The sequence below is a fragment of the Plectropomus leopardus genome, chromosome 12 (genome assembly GCF_008729295.1).
Source record: "Plectropomus leopardus isolate mb chromosome 12, YSFRI_Pleo_2.0, whole genome shotgun sequence".
NCBI lineage: Eukaryota > Metazoa > Chordata > Actinopteri > Perciformes > Serranidae > Plectropomus > Plectropomus leopardus.
Window position 1 is genome coordinate 9,439,412 of NC_056474.1, and position 15,557 is coordinate 9,454,968.

Genomic DNA, 15,557 nt, shown 5'->3' on the forward strand with positions numbered 1-15,557 from the left:
AAGGCCGAACAGAGCAGTATATGAGTATATGAGTTCCATGAGGTTTTCTTTGTGAAAATATCGGTGGTTAGTTCTGTACGTAAGTCTGAGGGTGCTAGATACGGTGATGTGAATGAAGTAATTAACACAGGAAGATGGAGAGTGTACATATTTGTCTGTTTGAAGTGTTGGATGTTGCTTCATGCAAAGTATCGTTAATGGAACCTGGCTGTCAGTCGTTTTTTGGTTTTGTTTCGCCAACAATGATCAAGGGGCTGGCTACCGCGTATGAGTTGGCATTGATGAAACATTCAGATCCAGCTGGCGGCCAGAGTTTCAGTAACGCATTGCATGAGGGATTTTGACTTCCTGTTCCTGTGGAATTTTGGTGCGTGTTTGTTCTGCCAAGTTGTCCATTGATTAGCATGTGTCTCATCAGCGTCATCATGTCCTGCACCTTAATATCACTTCTGTAGCACAAAGGACATGTTTGTTTGTTTGTTTTTCATAGGATGCTGCATTTCATTTTGTACTCTGCATAAAAAGAAGATGAAAAAATGTGTGCAGCAATAAGATTTTAAATTTTAAAAAAATGTCTCAATAGTATAATTACCAGTATATGCACATTATCACCATGAGTGTAATATGCTGTATTTAATAAATTATTAAACAGTCTAGGTCCATTTGTCTGCTGTCTTCAGTGATTCTGCTTGTAATGCATTTCTCAACAGAGTATATTGGATTGCTTGACTGACTGTGTACTGCAGGTTAGAATAATTGACTGCAATTGCCCTTTGTCAGCAGTTTTATTCATTCATTCTTTTTTGTTTTTTATTTTTATTTTTTCTTTCATTTCTCTGTTTATTCTTTCTGTCTGACTGTCTTTCTTTTTTATCTTTTTTTTCTTTTTTTGTCTTTCTCTCTGTCTTTCTCTGTGGTGGCTGCAGGCATTATGTTCCTGGCCTGTACATCCCACTTTCTTGAATGCGGTATCTTAGTAACGCCTTGGGGGTGATTTCTTCAAATGTAGCACAAATGTGCGATTGGACTCAAGAATGGAGTTATGAGATTTTGCTAGTCAAAGGTCAAGGTCACTGTGATCTTGCCTGTGTCATTCTTGCGAACACAATATCTCAAGAACACCACAAGGAAATTTCTTCAAATTTGGCACAAACATTCACTTGGTCTCAAAACTGATTAGAATTTGGGGGTCAGAGGTCAAGGTCTCTGTGACCTCACAAAACATGTTTTTGGCCATAACTCAAGAATTAATATGTCACAGTATGACAACATTTCACAGAAATGTCATAGGCTATAATGTTCTGACATTTTATAAACAAAAGGTCAAAGGTCAACTTCACTGTGACATCATTATGTTTTGTAAAAACACTTTTCTGGCCACTATGTCATAACTCAGGAACAGAAGGCGAGACATTTGGTCATAAATTGAGTAGTGACACTGGTCTTGGGTATCTACCTTAAAACCTGCTGATTGTATAAATCTTTCATGCTGCCTGGGGGGAAGATGTGCATGAAGCTTTTCACAGACATGAATGTACACTGTAACTACAACTCGACAGGTTCATAAAGGCGTACACCCTCTAGGAGGTAATTCTCTCTCTTTTTCTCTTCTGCTTGGTCAGAGACTCATCAGTCACGTGAGCTGTCACACAAGACTGTACCTCCGGTCACAGACTCGTCACCTGAGCTCAAGGCATTTGACAGTCTTCCAATTGAGCTGGCTTATGCATGGCCAGCATGTCACTGCAGGGTCACACTCCTCCCTCTCCTCCTCACATCACAGTATAGGGTTGGTTTTTTCACCCCTAGGAATTGACTCACTCGGCACTCACGGGCTTAGCTGCTGATAGGATATGCATAGCTGCAGTAGTGGATGTTATCCACCAAAGGCAAACTGTAATCCCCCGGCACTCCACTTACCTTCACCCCAACCCCCCAATAAGCTCACAGACAGATGAGCTTTGGTTTTAGTTGGATGGTTTATGGAGGCCTGAGAGTAATTAGAGTAGACTGCCAAGAGGGATAAGTGATTCACTGTTGGTTACCATCTACTCAAATTGATATTATGTGGCAGGAATCCCTCGATTATAAATGTTGATATCTCTGCTCATGTGAGGATGTACGCTGCATAATTATATAGAAATAAATAAACATTTTTTCCTTAATTTTAAAGGGAAAGTCCAGATTTTTTTGTAATGGGGTTGTATGTGGTATGCTGGGATCTGACAGGGAAGCTAAAAATATATTATTTTGGAGGGGTAAGCAACAAAACATATTTTAGCCACCTCAAAAAATTCCCACCTAAAATAAATCTGTGTCATTTTAAGTGTACACTATATTTAGAGTATTTTCATTGCTTTAACTTAATGTCAGACAGTGATTTCCAACCGGAAAACTCTCTTCAAAGCCAGACTCATGAGAAAAAATGTGATTTAACATTGCTAAACACTCTCGAGCTGGAGAGGATAAGATACATTAGAAATGAGCAGGTGAATGTATTTGATGCTATCTGGCAACCTTTTATTCACTATTCAGAGAAAACAACAGTGTAATGCCATTTGAAGATTTTTGCTATAAATGAATGTAGGATCCTTTGATTTAGTCTAGGGTGTCAAGGTTGGGGGCTTTGTCTTTCTTTGTTTGTTTGTTTGTTTTTTTCCCCCTTTATAATTTTTATTGTGTTATTTAAAAAGAGAATCCTGACGAGCATTGGTGGTTGTGTTAGTTTTGTAAATGCACTAATTATCTTCATGCTGCATTTGTATATTGAGGGAGTCACAGGCCTGAGGGGTGGAGTTATATAATTTGGGGGGGGAGTGGACTTGTCATCAGTGACAGTCTATGTAGCTGAAGTGGAGAGTTGTGATTTAACAGGCTGCCTGACAGAGAGGCAAAGAGGTGAAAATACTCTCAATATAGCATACACTAATACTGATATATACTTTTTTTAGGTAACTTTATTACGTTTTGCTGCATGCCCCCCATCTACAGCGGTTCATTGCTAAGTTTCCATGTCGGACTCTAGTCTGTTGGTCAAAACTGGTGGTGTGCTGACTGCCATCTACTCTATGTAATACACTGACTGTGGATAAGCACCTCTCACAACCCACTTCAAAAAATCTGAACTACCTCTTTAAGATGGAATAAAGGGTATTTCACTGTAATATGGTACAGTGATACTTTAATCATGTCAGTGTTTGAAAATAGTTTAGTCATACAGTAATTACTGCATTGCCCAAGGACTCAATAACTGAGGGAAATATGTCAGAATTATCAAGAGACATTTTCTTTTTTTCTGTCAAAGGATTTGTTAAAATTGCAGCCAAAAGAACAAATCAAAGCATAACATTGATCTGGTAAACTGTGTCAAGACACAGCATTATTGAGAGAGGCAAAAGAAAGCCACTGTTTGCATATTTTACGGTCGGAGTCATAAAACAGTCAATTACCCCTTAACCTCTTTTTAAGCATGGGAATTCTCCAGTTTGTCTCAAATGAATCACATTGGGACGTCAAGAATCTCTTGGGCTTCGTGCACAACATCTTTCAGAGCAATTATGAGGTGCAAGAATCTGCACGGCAGCAACTCTTTCCTGCCCTCTCTTCCTTATCCTGTCCTGACTGCAGCTGGCTGAAAATAGCCCTGTGTTATATCACACAGGGGTTGTAGGTTGATGGAAAGTGTGCTCTAATATTACTTTGCAGGAGCTGAAATAGTACTGTCCCCGGACCGACAATGCCCCTGTGCCCTTACAGTGAAGCCAGAGGAGATCCTATAGCATCCATTAAGAGGCCATTTCTGCGCTTGATAATGAGAGGGTCATTGGGCAAAGTCACAGCATGGATACAGTGGTGTTGAGGTGAGAGGGATATCACGAAAGGAGGTGACTGGGAAATGAGCGAGATACTGATATTTACTGTTGAACAGCACAAAAGGATGTGGGATTGAACAGATGCAGAGGAGAGTGAGAGGAGTATTAATCACAGGCTGCAGACAGGCCTGCACTTTTTTTTAGTCTTGTTGTATTTTTTGTTTTTTGTACTTTCCTTTTTTTTTTAGTGAGGGTGGTACTTAATTTCAGGTAATTTTCTCCCATGTTTTTTAAAAAAGAAAAAATCAAACCAATGTGCACAGGTTTTAAAGAGTTAATGTGGAGGTGTTGATTAGAAAGAAGTGGGCTACTGGGAGGCAGCAGGGAGTTCATTATAGGAAATGTAGGTTCCAGCAGTTTAAAGCTTGAGTTATCTCAAGGGTCTGCTGCTTTGATTAAGACCATTTTGAGCTGTGCACAATATTCAGAGTTATGATTCAGAGTCTGATTCAAGCTGCCTGCACATGGTTCTCAATATGTAGGTTGCTGAGCCAGCGGCACGCTTCTGTGACAATGCTCTGGATCATGTTGGCGTTAGCAGTGGGAACCACTGTATGAGCATAGTAGAGTCAGTAATATGAATAAATATTTGTATAAAATAGAAGAAAATAAGTAAATAAGTCACATTTTATCACTGTATATGTTCTGTGCTGTTGTCCCTTCTCCCTCTCCTGCAGATCTGCCCAGGTGTACTGCATTACCCAATGAGGTGCATTGCACCTGGCCTGGGAAGATGGTGCTTCTGTGACAGCAGCAGAAGAGAGGGTGGGATGTAACTTGACTAAAAAATCATTTCAAAATTGTTCCAACATTAAGTTTGCTGAGAAGCCTCTTGGCCATGGGAAATTGGAAGTACTGTCTTAGATATACCAAATAGTGCAGCTAAGAAACACAGTGCAGGTTAAAAGAAAATTGGTGCGTGTAATTTTAAAAGTTACATGCATCGATTGCTTCCACAGAAAATGTATAATGAGGTGTGGCTTCAGTATAAGTAGGGAACCCAGTAATAGATTTAGCTAAAACAAACAAAATGTATTAAATTAAGATGAATTCAAACAAACAACGGGTTGTATTGTTCAGCAAAGTCAGCAATGAAAGCAATGCTAGATGTGTGTCCTGGAGGTGGTAAAAGTGCAAAACCAAAAGGCAATGGTGCAGGGTGGATGTCTGCTGTAGGAAAGTGGGAGGGTGAGTTACCACCTGGGGCAGCTTTTATAGCCTGAAAGGCCCAGGTGAGCTTAATCAAGGCAACGACCCTCCCATGACAGCCTGATGAGGTTGGCCAGGACACTTTCCAAGAAAGTGGGAGGGCCGTCACAATAGGATGCACATTTCCTCCAAATTTGAAAAGACATTCTGGAGAGGCTTTAGGATGTCTTTTAGAAAAATAAAAAATAATGGAATAAATGTATATTAGAAAGTAGGCCCAAGGGTGTCCAAACTTTTTTGGAACAGGGCCAGATGAGATAATGTGAACATAAAAATGACACGAACGCAATGTTTCATCTTTAAGTGAAAAAATATTCAACTTTCCACCGCTCCTTAAAGCGGCAGCCCTCCCTGTCGACTAAATGCTTCTTTGTCTGCTGCCTTGCAGGAAATATCTGGTGTAACATTAGTTCCGCCTACACAGGGGGCAAATTGGCTTGATTTCTTTCAAAAAATGGGAAGTAGACAACAAGTAACTTTTGAAGGAATTACCCAAAAATTAGTAAGAAATTGGAAAAAAATTCCAAGAAAATTACACACACACACACACACACACACACACACACACACAATTTATCTAATAATGATAATTTTAACGATTAATTCTCAGGACATTTTCCTTAGTTTTCTGAAAAATAATTTTCTTAATCTACTAATTTCTTGACATTTACTGAACATTTCTTACAAAGTTGCTCATTGCCTTTTTAATCGTGCTTTTGGAAGAAATCAAAATAATTTACTCAGGCTTCAAAGGTTTAAATACTGCTGAAAGACGTCTGAATGGAGGACAAGAATTGGCTAGTGATGATGATCCAGATTTCAAAGGGTTAACCAATACTGTGTTAATCCTATAGTATATTTTAAAAGACAAGCGGATTTAAAATTGGTCTAAGGGTTACAGTTGGTCCCTGGGCTGGATTTTGGACATGACTGGTATGGGTTATTTCTGTCTGAGTACCCTTTGACAGCTATTTGTCCTTTATGTTATACTGTGTTTGTGCTACTGTCACAGGTGAAAACCATATAAATATTTAAGCCTGAAAGAAAAAAAAGAACATGCGAATGATTTTAGAAGTCATTTTATTACATTCATACATTTCCAACAACAATAGCATGGCTCTTATGTCATATGTTCACAGCCTGCAACCACAATGGTAAACATGAGGTAGATCACCCAGACACCAAGGCTACCACTGGGCCGCACATGGTTATCAAACACATTTCAGTGAAGATTGTGAAAGCAAGTTGCATATTAAGTGTTAAATTATTAAAATGAAAGACACATTCTATGGACCATTGGAGTTTAAGTTAAAGTTTTGATCACCAGTCTTATATTTGGACTAATTTTGGGGTTCATTTAACAACGGGAAATATACATTTTTTTTCTGCTGGCAACTTGTATAGTGCAAGTTCACATTCCCTACCCCCAATGACATTCAGTAGATCTAAGAATCATTCGTTTGGGTCTTGTGCAAAGCCTTCATGGATGGTTTTGAAAAGGACACACTCCCTCGGTTTAAGAGAGCTTAGCATGCAATCAAATATTACACTTCAACATGATTATCAGTCCAAAAAGGCTTGTCAAATAAATAAGAATCCCTCGTGGACCTGATTTTCATTTTCAATAAAAATCCAACGCAAGAACAGGAGGGGATACAGACATATGGTTAAGGACACATCTAGGTAGATTCTTTTTGCCTTTGCGACATAACATAAAATGCAGAAAGACATTCATGACCAAAAAATACTGGCAAAAGTTAAAAAAAAAAAACCATCAGTAACCCTCAGTGGTAAAGGGGATGATATAATATATTAATAATGTAAACAAAGCTTTAAACAGTACAGTAGTCCGAAATCCAATTATTTCACTCTGCTTCACTCAGGCAACAACATTCCTTCGCCTCACAGTTAAATGGTTTCTTCATTGGTCCGAAAAAATTAGTGACTTGAGCAGTGACTGTGTGATACGTCACTTAAGGCATATTCTTTGGACAACCCTGTGCAGAAACATATAAAAACATTCTACTTTCAAGTATTTGAAATGATCTGGTCAGCTGCTTCGGATGGTGTGTGACTTTTTCTGTGATGACCCTTTGTTTTGGAGACAAAAAATGGCAGATTGTGAGTTGCGTATGTGGATGTTGGCAGAGACGTAAATGTTCAATCAGCCTCAGAACATTGTAACAAGAGGTGAAATCCCAGGCACAGTCAATAGCAGGATATTTGGCAGTGAAGAAGCTTTCTTATATTGCATTTACTAATGTGATTATGCCTAAAGCACCCGGTATTTAAGCCTGTAAATGCCTAAAATACAAAACATATATAATTTCCATGTTGCTCTGTTTGATTGGCATTACACATTTACAGATGAGTTGTAAAAGTAAAACCCTGTGGGAGGCTAGATATGTGTGTTTTGGATGATTCATAGTTGTATATACAAACCGTGATAGAACATTAACAGCTTACATTCTTGAAAGGACACAACTTGTACTTTTAGTTGTGAATAAAGTCTTTGGATAAATTAATGTGTAAGTCATTGAGAAAATACTCGTATAGCTCCCCGTCAGAAGGATTATCGATGCCACATAAATAATTTTAGAGGCACAAGAGAAAATGAGTCCCTCATCTGCAGTTTAAATGATTGATGACAGAAATCCAATACAGGCCAAACTCTGCATTAAAGGTATACAATGCAGGACTGTCAGGTACTGTACATAACTGCACTCCTTGTATGCACGCTGCAAGCTACAATTGTAGTAACATTACATTTGTTGTAATGTAAAAGATGATATTTTAGCAAATTAAGCTAATTAAGATAAAAGGCCAACATTGCCCTCCATCCTCTTCTTCAGTGGTCACCAGTGAAGGTGAAAGCAAACCCCAACTTCAGTCTTGTTTTGGAGTGATTTAGTGTTATGCCTCGCTATCTTTTTAGCAATGTTTCTCCAGCTTTCTCCTGGATGCTACTGCTACTTACTGATTTCAAAGCCAACATTTGTATGTGAAGCCCATGTGGATAGTAAATGGGCTAAAAATGGGCCCTATATGGGATTCTCCATGGGTTCCATAATGGTCCAATGTCACTTGCCAATGTGGGTAGGTTTATGGGCCCCAGATAAGATGCCCATTCAGCGCCCAAAGCCACTTGGTACCCAGGTAGCCCTTGCATAACCCATTGGGGAACAATTGAGAAAACCCATCCTTTATGGAACCTGTGGACAATCCCATATAGGGCCCATTTTTCCAGTGCTGATTTTGGCAGGCTGCTACATACCCATAAACATCCCAAAGATGGCAAAAATAATAAGAAATCCTGAAAATACATGCAGAGGGCAGAGTCTCTGCAGATAAATACACCGCCACGCACTTCTAGTCATGGTGACTGAGGAGATTACTTGAGTATGAGGCTGAACATTGTGTTTTTAGCAAAATCCTGCAGAGTATACCTTTAATAGTTCTTAAAAGGGGCAGTTCACCCAATATCAGAAATACATTTTCCTCTTATCTGCAGAACTTTTCATCAATATTTTTGGTATGTTGGAGATATCAGCAATAGAGCTATATATGTTGGCCCTCTCTTCAATATAATGGAACACAAAGGCACTTGGCTTGTGGTGTTCAAAGTGCCAAAAAACACATTTAAAAACCTCAACAGCGATGTCTCTTTCCAGAAATCATTACTCAAGATAATCCCCAGACCTTGTTGTGAGCAGTTTTGTGTAGGAATTTTTTTTCTACAGAACTACACGCGCCAACCATATCACTGCGCAGACAGAAGAGTGAATCTACTGCCAGCTCCCTTTCCCCGCTGAGCTCACATTACAGGTCAGCCGAGGAGGACACCATTAGTGTTTACATCTTGTGCTGTCAGGAGCTTCTCGTCCTCGCGTAGAAGCAAACTTCTTTCTGCTCTTGGATATGGTTGGCAGGTGTAGTTTCTTAAAAATAACAAAGTTCCTAAATGAAACTGCTCACAACAAGGTCTGTGGATTATCTTGAATAACAGAGTCATAATTTCTGGAAAGAAACATTGTTGTTGAATGTTTCAAATGTATTTTTTTTGGTGCTTTGAGCACCACAAGCAGAGTGCCATCTAGTTCCATTATATTGGAGGGAAGGCAGACATCTCTACAGCCAATATCTCCAACACTAAGCAACTCACACCAAAACAATCTAGATTTATATATAGCACAACAGGTAAGAGGATAGATACATATTTAGATTTTTTTTTGGGTGAACTGTCCCTTTAATGTTGCGAGCTGAGTCTTGAGCTTTGTGGAGTTTGAGAGGCAGAGCAGGCGAGGAGAGAAAAGGGGCAGCTGAAGATGTCTTTGGTGCACAACACAAGTTAATGCCAAAAAATTCACGGTGAACTTGGAGAAAAGATTTACCACTTTAAGCAACCTCCCTTGGATCTCCCATTAAAACCCTGAGATAAACACGTATGTCCAGAACTGGACATACTGTAGTCAATGTCCATGTACACATACAATCTTCAAATAGTCACATCATTGATCAGAGAACGTCCATTTTTGTGAACAAAAAAAAAACAAATAAAGTTCAGCTGTGCTTGTTTCCCCCACAGCGAAGTCTGTTTCAGTAGAACACAAGCACAGGTGGAGAAAAGTCCAGCTACAAGCAAGAGTTAAACCACGCGCTGACCCTCCTCAGAGCCAGGCATAGTGCACTGTGGCAGTACAGGTGAAAGAAAAAGCCATATCAGGTGGCCTTGTGTCCACTTGCGGGGCACTTTGGATCTTGTGCTCCAGCACATCCCCTCTGACCTTCCACTGGAATGGCAAGAATTGTGATTGCTGGCTGGTTTGGAATCAAATCTTTCTTCATTTCTGATTGTGTTTCTGCAGCAGAGCAGTAAGGTCCAGCGTGTTTAAAGGTTCAAACATGGCGGCCAGTCAGAAAGTACAGGGGCCGGTCCTCACTGCAGTTGGCTGTCTGAAACTCGTCCCGCAGGCGGAATTGCCACTCGTCCTCCAGCTCCAGTCGGACGATGGTTTGACGCAGGGAACTTCGGTCCTGGCAGATCACGCAGAGAGTGGCACCTGTGGACATGTAGAAAGGTTAAAAACAATCAGACCCGGAGTCTAAAAGCCTTTTCCTTATTTAATTGATTTAGCAGGACTGCTAATTTACATCCGCATTCCCCTCGCAGGTAACAGACAATAGAAAGAATGAAACAAACAAAACAAAAAGTGTCAGAGTGCATGAAACAGCATCAAAATAGAATCATAAAAATGTTCTAAAATCCTGGAAAAGTCTAAAATTCCTAAAAATCCTAAAATCTGAGAAACATCCTAAAATCCTAGTAACATGTATGGGGCACAAAATTTTTACCAGAATGTAGTAAATTTACATGTTTGAGGCTTAAAATGTTCTAGCAGAGGAACCCCAAATCTCCTATTCCATGTGTTCCCCCCAGTGTTGAAACAAAACCCACACCTTTGCTTGAAGAAGATGACATAACAACAGCAAACAACAACAGAAGCAGCAATAACTGCACTGATGAGTCACCTTTGAGAAAGCGGAATTTCTTGAGGAGTCCAGAGACGACAAAGGAGTCACAGAGGTAAAGGAGCAGGCCACTGAACAGCAGACCCTGATGGTTCAGGTTGGTGGAGTGTGGACGAGAGTTGATGTAACACACAGAAATCTATGACAAAAGATATGAAAAGATACACTGCATTAACCCCACTCAAGCAAACTAAGGGAAAATGTAAGGAGATCACCATCATGAAACCTTTCGTCTTTAAAAGTTAAGGTTGCAAAGTTAGAGGTTGCATTGTGTGCAACTGTGCAACATGATTTATTTCCATTACAGAAGGAAACCTGTCTAGGCATGCAAATAATGGGGTGTGCATAGTGTGTCACCCCATATGCACAAATGCACAGTACAAATATGCACTCGAGCATCCAGTGTTTGCACACGTGTATGGATCCAGGTCAGAATGTTCAGAGTAAAACAGATGGTGATATTGTGCAACATGTTTCTTCTTAGAAAAAATTCTATTTGAAATAAACTCAGTCATCATTTTTTCCCCAGAGTTATCACATAAGAGATTCCTCTGACACTGTAGTGCAGTATATGCAATGTTTTCACAGTAGATTTAACTCTTTGTATAGGAATAAGTTGAAGAGTGATCGTAATAGTCTGCTTTGCTGCTTTCAACTGCAACCTCCAGGGAGGTCTTACCTCTGGGCTGATGTTGAGGTAGCTGTCGATGGACAGAACTGGGTTTTTTCTGTTCTGAATGGCCTTGGGAAACAGTCTGTGGCTGCAGCTTTGCAGGAACTTTTCAAGCAAGAAATGGGCCGGGGCATCCAGGAGGGTCTGCTCACTGTCTGGTGCGCAGACATACTGTGACGGGCTGATTGGGGCAGGGTTTTCCATTTCCTAGGGAGAGAAGAGAGCAGTTTAGTTTTAGATAGTCTTTCATAATAATAAATTCACTAGAACTTGAACCAACTTACAAATAAGCATACAGCAAACAAACCAAGCGGTAACCTCTGAGGCTGAAAAATGCAGCCAAAGCAGAAATGCCAAGAACTGCAGTTCCCTATATGGCCACGACAGGCTGGCTCCAAAAGCCAGAGTCAGTCCCCATAGGACCCTATGTTAAAATGCCCAACTTTACAGCAGAAGTAGACAAGTATACAGCCTAGTAAAAAAAAAAAAAACCCAAAAAACATGTTTAGTCTGTATAGCTAACTATCCTGTTCATGGCATCTGAACAGGGGTTACATTTTTAATGAACTGATCTGTTCAAATGTTATTGAGGCCGCTGTGGCTCAAAGTTAGAGCGGGTCATCCTCTAATTAGACGGTTGGTGGTTTAATCCTTGAGTCAACATGTCAAAGTATCCTTGGGCAAGATACTGAACACCAAATTGCTCCCCAAGCTGTGCCATGTGTGTGAGAGTACATGTAACTAGGTTAATGAGTAATAGGTGGAACCATGTATGGTAGCCTTGGCCACCAGTGTGTGAATGTGTGTGTGAATGGGTGAACATGACGTGTAGCGTATAAGTTCTTTGAGTGGTCAAAAGATTAGAAAAGCACTACACAAGTGCAGTCCATTTACCATTTACCATGTGCTTGAAGTTATGCATAATTAAAGGCTTGGCTACTTTGAGTTACAGTGGTTGCCGTCTGTTGAAAAGGCCTTACCCCAACGAAAATTTTGGCGAGGGTAATGTAACCATGGCATGACCCCCCAGTATCCAGAATTATATTATATCTAACATTTTGGTATCTAATATTCTGGTCACCCAAAAAGTCTTGTTCAGCATTTAGTTGTGATAAATAGGCCCCCTGAGGGGTCGGATGTTCAGTTTTTCTGATAAATATATTGTTTAAATGTTTTTTGCAAACTAAATTTAGCATTACAGCATTATAGCAGTTCAACACAGTCTTTTATTTTACATAGACTGTAAATGTACCATGTTAATTAAGCTAGCAGCTAGCATTAGGATTAGCTCCATTCTTTCGTTCAAATATGGTCATTTCTGGCTCAAAAAACTCCAAGATGGCAACAGTCAAGATGCCAAACTCAAGGCTTCACAATGGGAGTCCACCATGGATGTAGAAAGAGAACTGGATACAGTGTTGGAGGCGAGGCCCTGTTCAATCCTATAAAAGCTGCTCAAAGATGCATGAAGCCAAAAACGTTCAATTGTGGGGTATAAAATAGCCCAAATGATGGGCGCTGTTTCTGCATCATTCCGCTCATTGAGCAAGTGCACGAGAGACCTGTGCCACCTGAGCCAGCTACTTATGGTTTAGTGCTCAGTTTGAATGGGGATTGTGTTGCCCCAAAAAATGGATTGACTGATTTACAAACGCTTCTTTCACAATCAAGTCTTTTGGAAAATGTGTTTTTGACATCTTGTGATGGGCTCAGGTTGTAATTCCCCTGTTTGGTCACTATGTAAATTGGCTTCAAAGCCTGGCGCACTTTTTGGGGGGTTGAAGTCCACGCACCAATGTACGACATCACATCTGTTATCTTACACCATCTATCTTGTGAACACTAAACTCACCATGAGTTTAGGTTTGACAAGGAAGTCTTTGTTTCCCCCAACTGGAATGTGTTTCTTCATGAGGCTGAAGTAGTTGAATCGACACAGCAGCAGCCCACTGCTGTTCACCCGTAGATTAAAGTCCACCTCCTCACAGCTGTACCTGCACACAGGAACAAAACAGCACCAGGAGATTGAGACGCTGCACAAATCGCCAAATGAGTGACTGATTGATGCAGTCCTCTATGAACTTACCGATTGAGGTCATATTGAACATTCTGTGTCAGATCCACATTAAGCATGACAAAGTCGTGGAGGTGACACCGGCTGAACGGGTGGCTGGGAGACCTGCGAGCCAGGCTGCTGCTCCACCTGCGTGTACCGCACATTGCATACAGGGAGATCTTCGGTGTGGATTCCATATGCTGCAGTACCGTCTTCAGAGACACGTTGGTTCCATCTGATGTCTCACTGAGAGAGAAAACAGAGGACAGGGCATATATGAGAAGAAAGAAATATATAGAAGAAATATATACATATTTTACATTCTTTCCTCTGAATAAATATTCTAAAAACAATCTAAAAACTATGCTACTCCTCTCTTTGACAATTTTATATATAAAAATCAATTACTACCTGCTGTCTGCTGGCTGGTGGGTGTTCCAAAGCACGCAGGAGTCGTCCATCATGACTATGAAAGGCCATACATCTTGCCTCTTGACACCTTGCTCCTCCAGTCGGTTTCTCTCCAGCTCCAGGTTATGATATGACAGCTCTTTGATCATGAAGCGGGCGGCACCTTGAACAGACAGGAGCGCATGTGTCAATTTTTCCATTTATACTTCCTCAAAAACACCTTCAGTTTCCGCCAACTAAAACACAGTGCTGCAGGAGGAAAGAAGCAGTGTAAATCAAATGCAAAAGATGAGCATTCATTTTGCATATGTGTGTATGCATTGCACATTTCAGGTGAATTCTTGCAGTTCAGAAAATGCATGTTCCATACACAGTAAACAGTAATGTTGGCAGGCAGCAATGTTGACACTTAGGATTTTTAGTTAGACAAAATGGGTGAAAGGTTGATCATCCTGGTTACACCCATTTCAGACGGTCACCTGATTGGCTTCCTTACAAATCAGACTATAGTCCTGCAGATGTTTCCATGTGATGGACTAACTCCAAACAGCATTTAACCTTTTACCTACTGTAAATATGACTGAGGTTGCTCACTCATTGTTATAAGTCACTCATTATCAGCAGAGATAAGTTGTGAGAAAGAGAAGATTTAAAGGTACCCTGTTTTTCACCACTATTAGTGCAATGGAGTAATGTTTTTGTGAGTGAGTTTGTATCGTGCCCGCACAAAAGGACATATGCTCCTGCATTTTGGAGAGAAACATTGAACCACAAACATAAACCGCAAACATGTTTGTCTGAAATATCCACAGGGCAACCTTAGCCTCCTTTCCCACTGGACAAAAACACACTAACAACCACTAGCATCTGTCTTTTTGTATGTAATGGGAAAGCGTACAAAGGACTAATTTCCCAAAAACACCTGCACATGAGCTCTAATTTTGGTGGAAAATGGTATTATTCAAGGCCAAAAATCTGTTAAACATTAGGGAGATTTAGTTTATTGTGTTTGTGTGATTAAATGGTTTACTCAATACACAATTAGGTTTTTAATTTGGTTTTCAGGAATTTGCCTTGATGCTTGGTGCGTGCAATAAACATATTAATAGGAAATAAAACTAGAGGCAAAGTACTGTAATAGTGAAGACATGACAATAAAACTATGAAAATGATACTATAATAGTATTTTTAGTGAAATGAGACATTTCCCAGATAAGTGAGGTGGATAAAAAATATATATATTTTAACGCAAATGCAAGACATCTAAGTTTAATAAGCTGCTCACCAACTCCCGCATTGTTGAACATAGCCGGCAGGACCAGCAGAATGTGGTTGGGCCAGTATTTTCTGTAGTGAGGCATCTCGAATTGCTTGACGACCAGAATGTGCAGATGACTGGCTCCCTCCATGGCGTGGAAAATGTTGAGTAGGCCGTGCTCTTGGCGTCCTGTAGTCGGTGTGAAGATTGGACTCTTTAGCAGATCAGGATCCTAGAGACAGACACAGAGGAAGGAAAGAAGAGCAGATTTGAGCTCCAGCAGACAGAGATGTGCAAACCCACCCTCTCCATACATTTATGCATTTATTCACAAACACAAATGTATTTATTAAACTAACCTTAGTGGAGACCAGAGGCAGACACATGCTCTCCAAGTGGCTGCCCTGCTGGCTGAAGATAAAGTGCTGCTCCTTGGCTTTAGGAATGACAAACTGGAGCTGGACCTCCTCCCCCAGCATGGACGAGCTGAAGGTGAAAGCGTGGAAGGTGCACTCCGACAGCTACAGCACACATGCATTATTAACACAG

The 15,557-nt window shown here is 40.4% G+C and overlaps 1 protein-coding gene across 1 annotated transcript in view; it reads right to left on the reverse strand.

Annotated features, from left to right (window-relative positions):
- Positions 1 to 9,302: 9,302 nt before the first annotated feature.
- greb1l (GREB1 like retinoic acid receptor coactivator) overlaps positions 9,303 to 15,557 on the reverse strand; it is a 52,982-nt gene continuing 46,727 nt past the window's right edge. Inside the window, exons 27-34 of the mRNA XM_042498453.1 lie at positions 15,368 to 15,529; positions 15,036 to 15,240; positions 13,751 to 13,913; positions 13,370 to 13,585; positions 13,136 to 13,277; positions 11,290 to 11,490; positions 10,611 to 10,749; positions 9,303 to 10,141 (exon numbers count right to left, since the gene is read on the reverse strand). Coding sequence (XP_042354387.1) covers positions 9,978 to 10,141; positions 10,611 to 10,749; positions 11,290 to 11,490; positions 13,136 to 13,277; positions 13,370 to 13,585; positions 13,751 to 13,913; positions 15,036 to 15,240; positions 15,368 to 15,529 — 1,392 coding nt within the window. The 3' untranslated portion in view covers positions 9,303 to 9,977. The remainder of the gene's footprint in view (positions 10,142 to 10,610; positions 10,750 to 11,289; positions 11,491 to 13,135; positions 13,278 to 13,369; positions 13,586 to 13,750; positions 13,914 to 15,035; positions 15,241 to 15,367; positions 15,530 to 15,557) is intronic.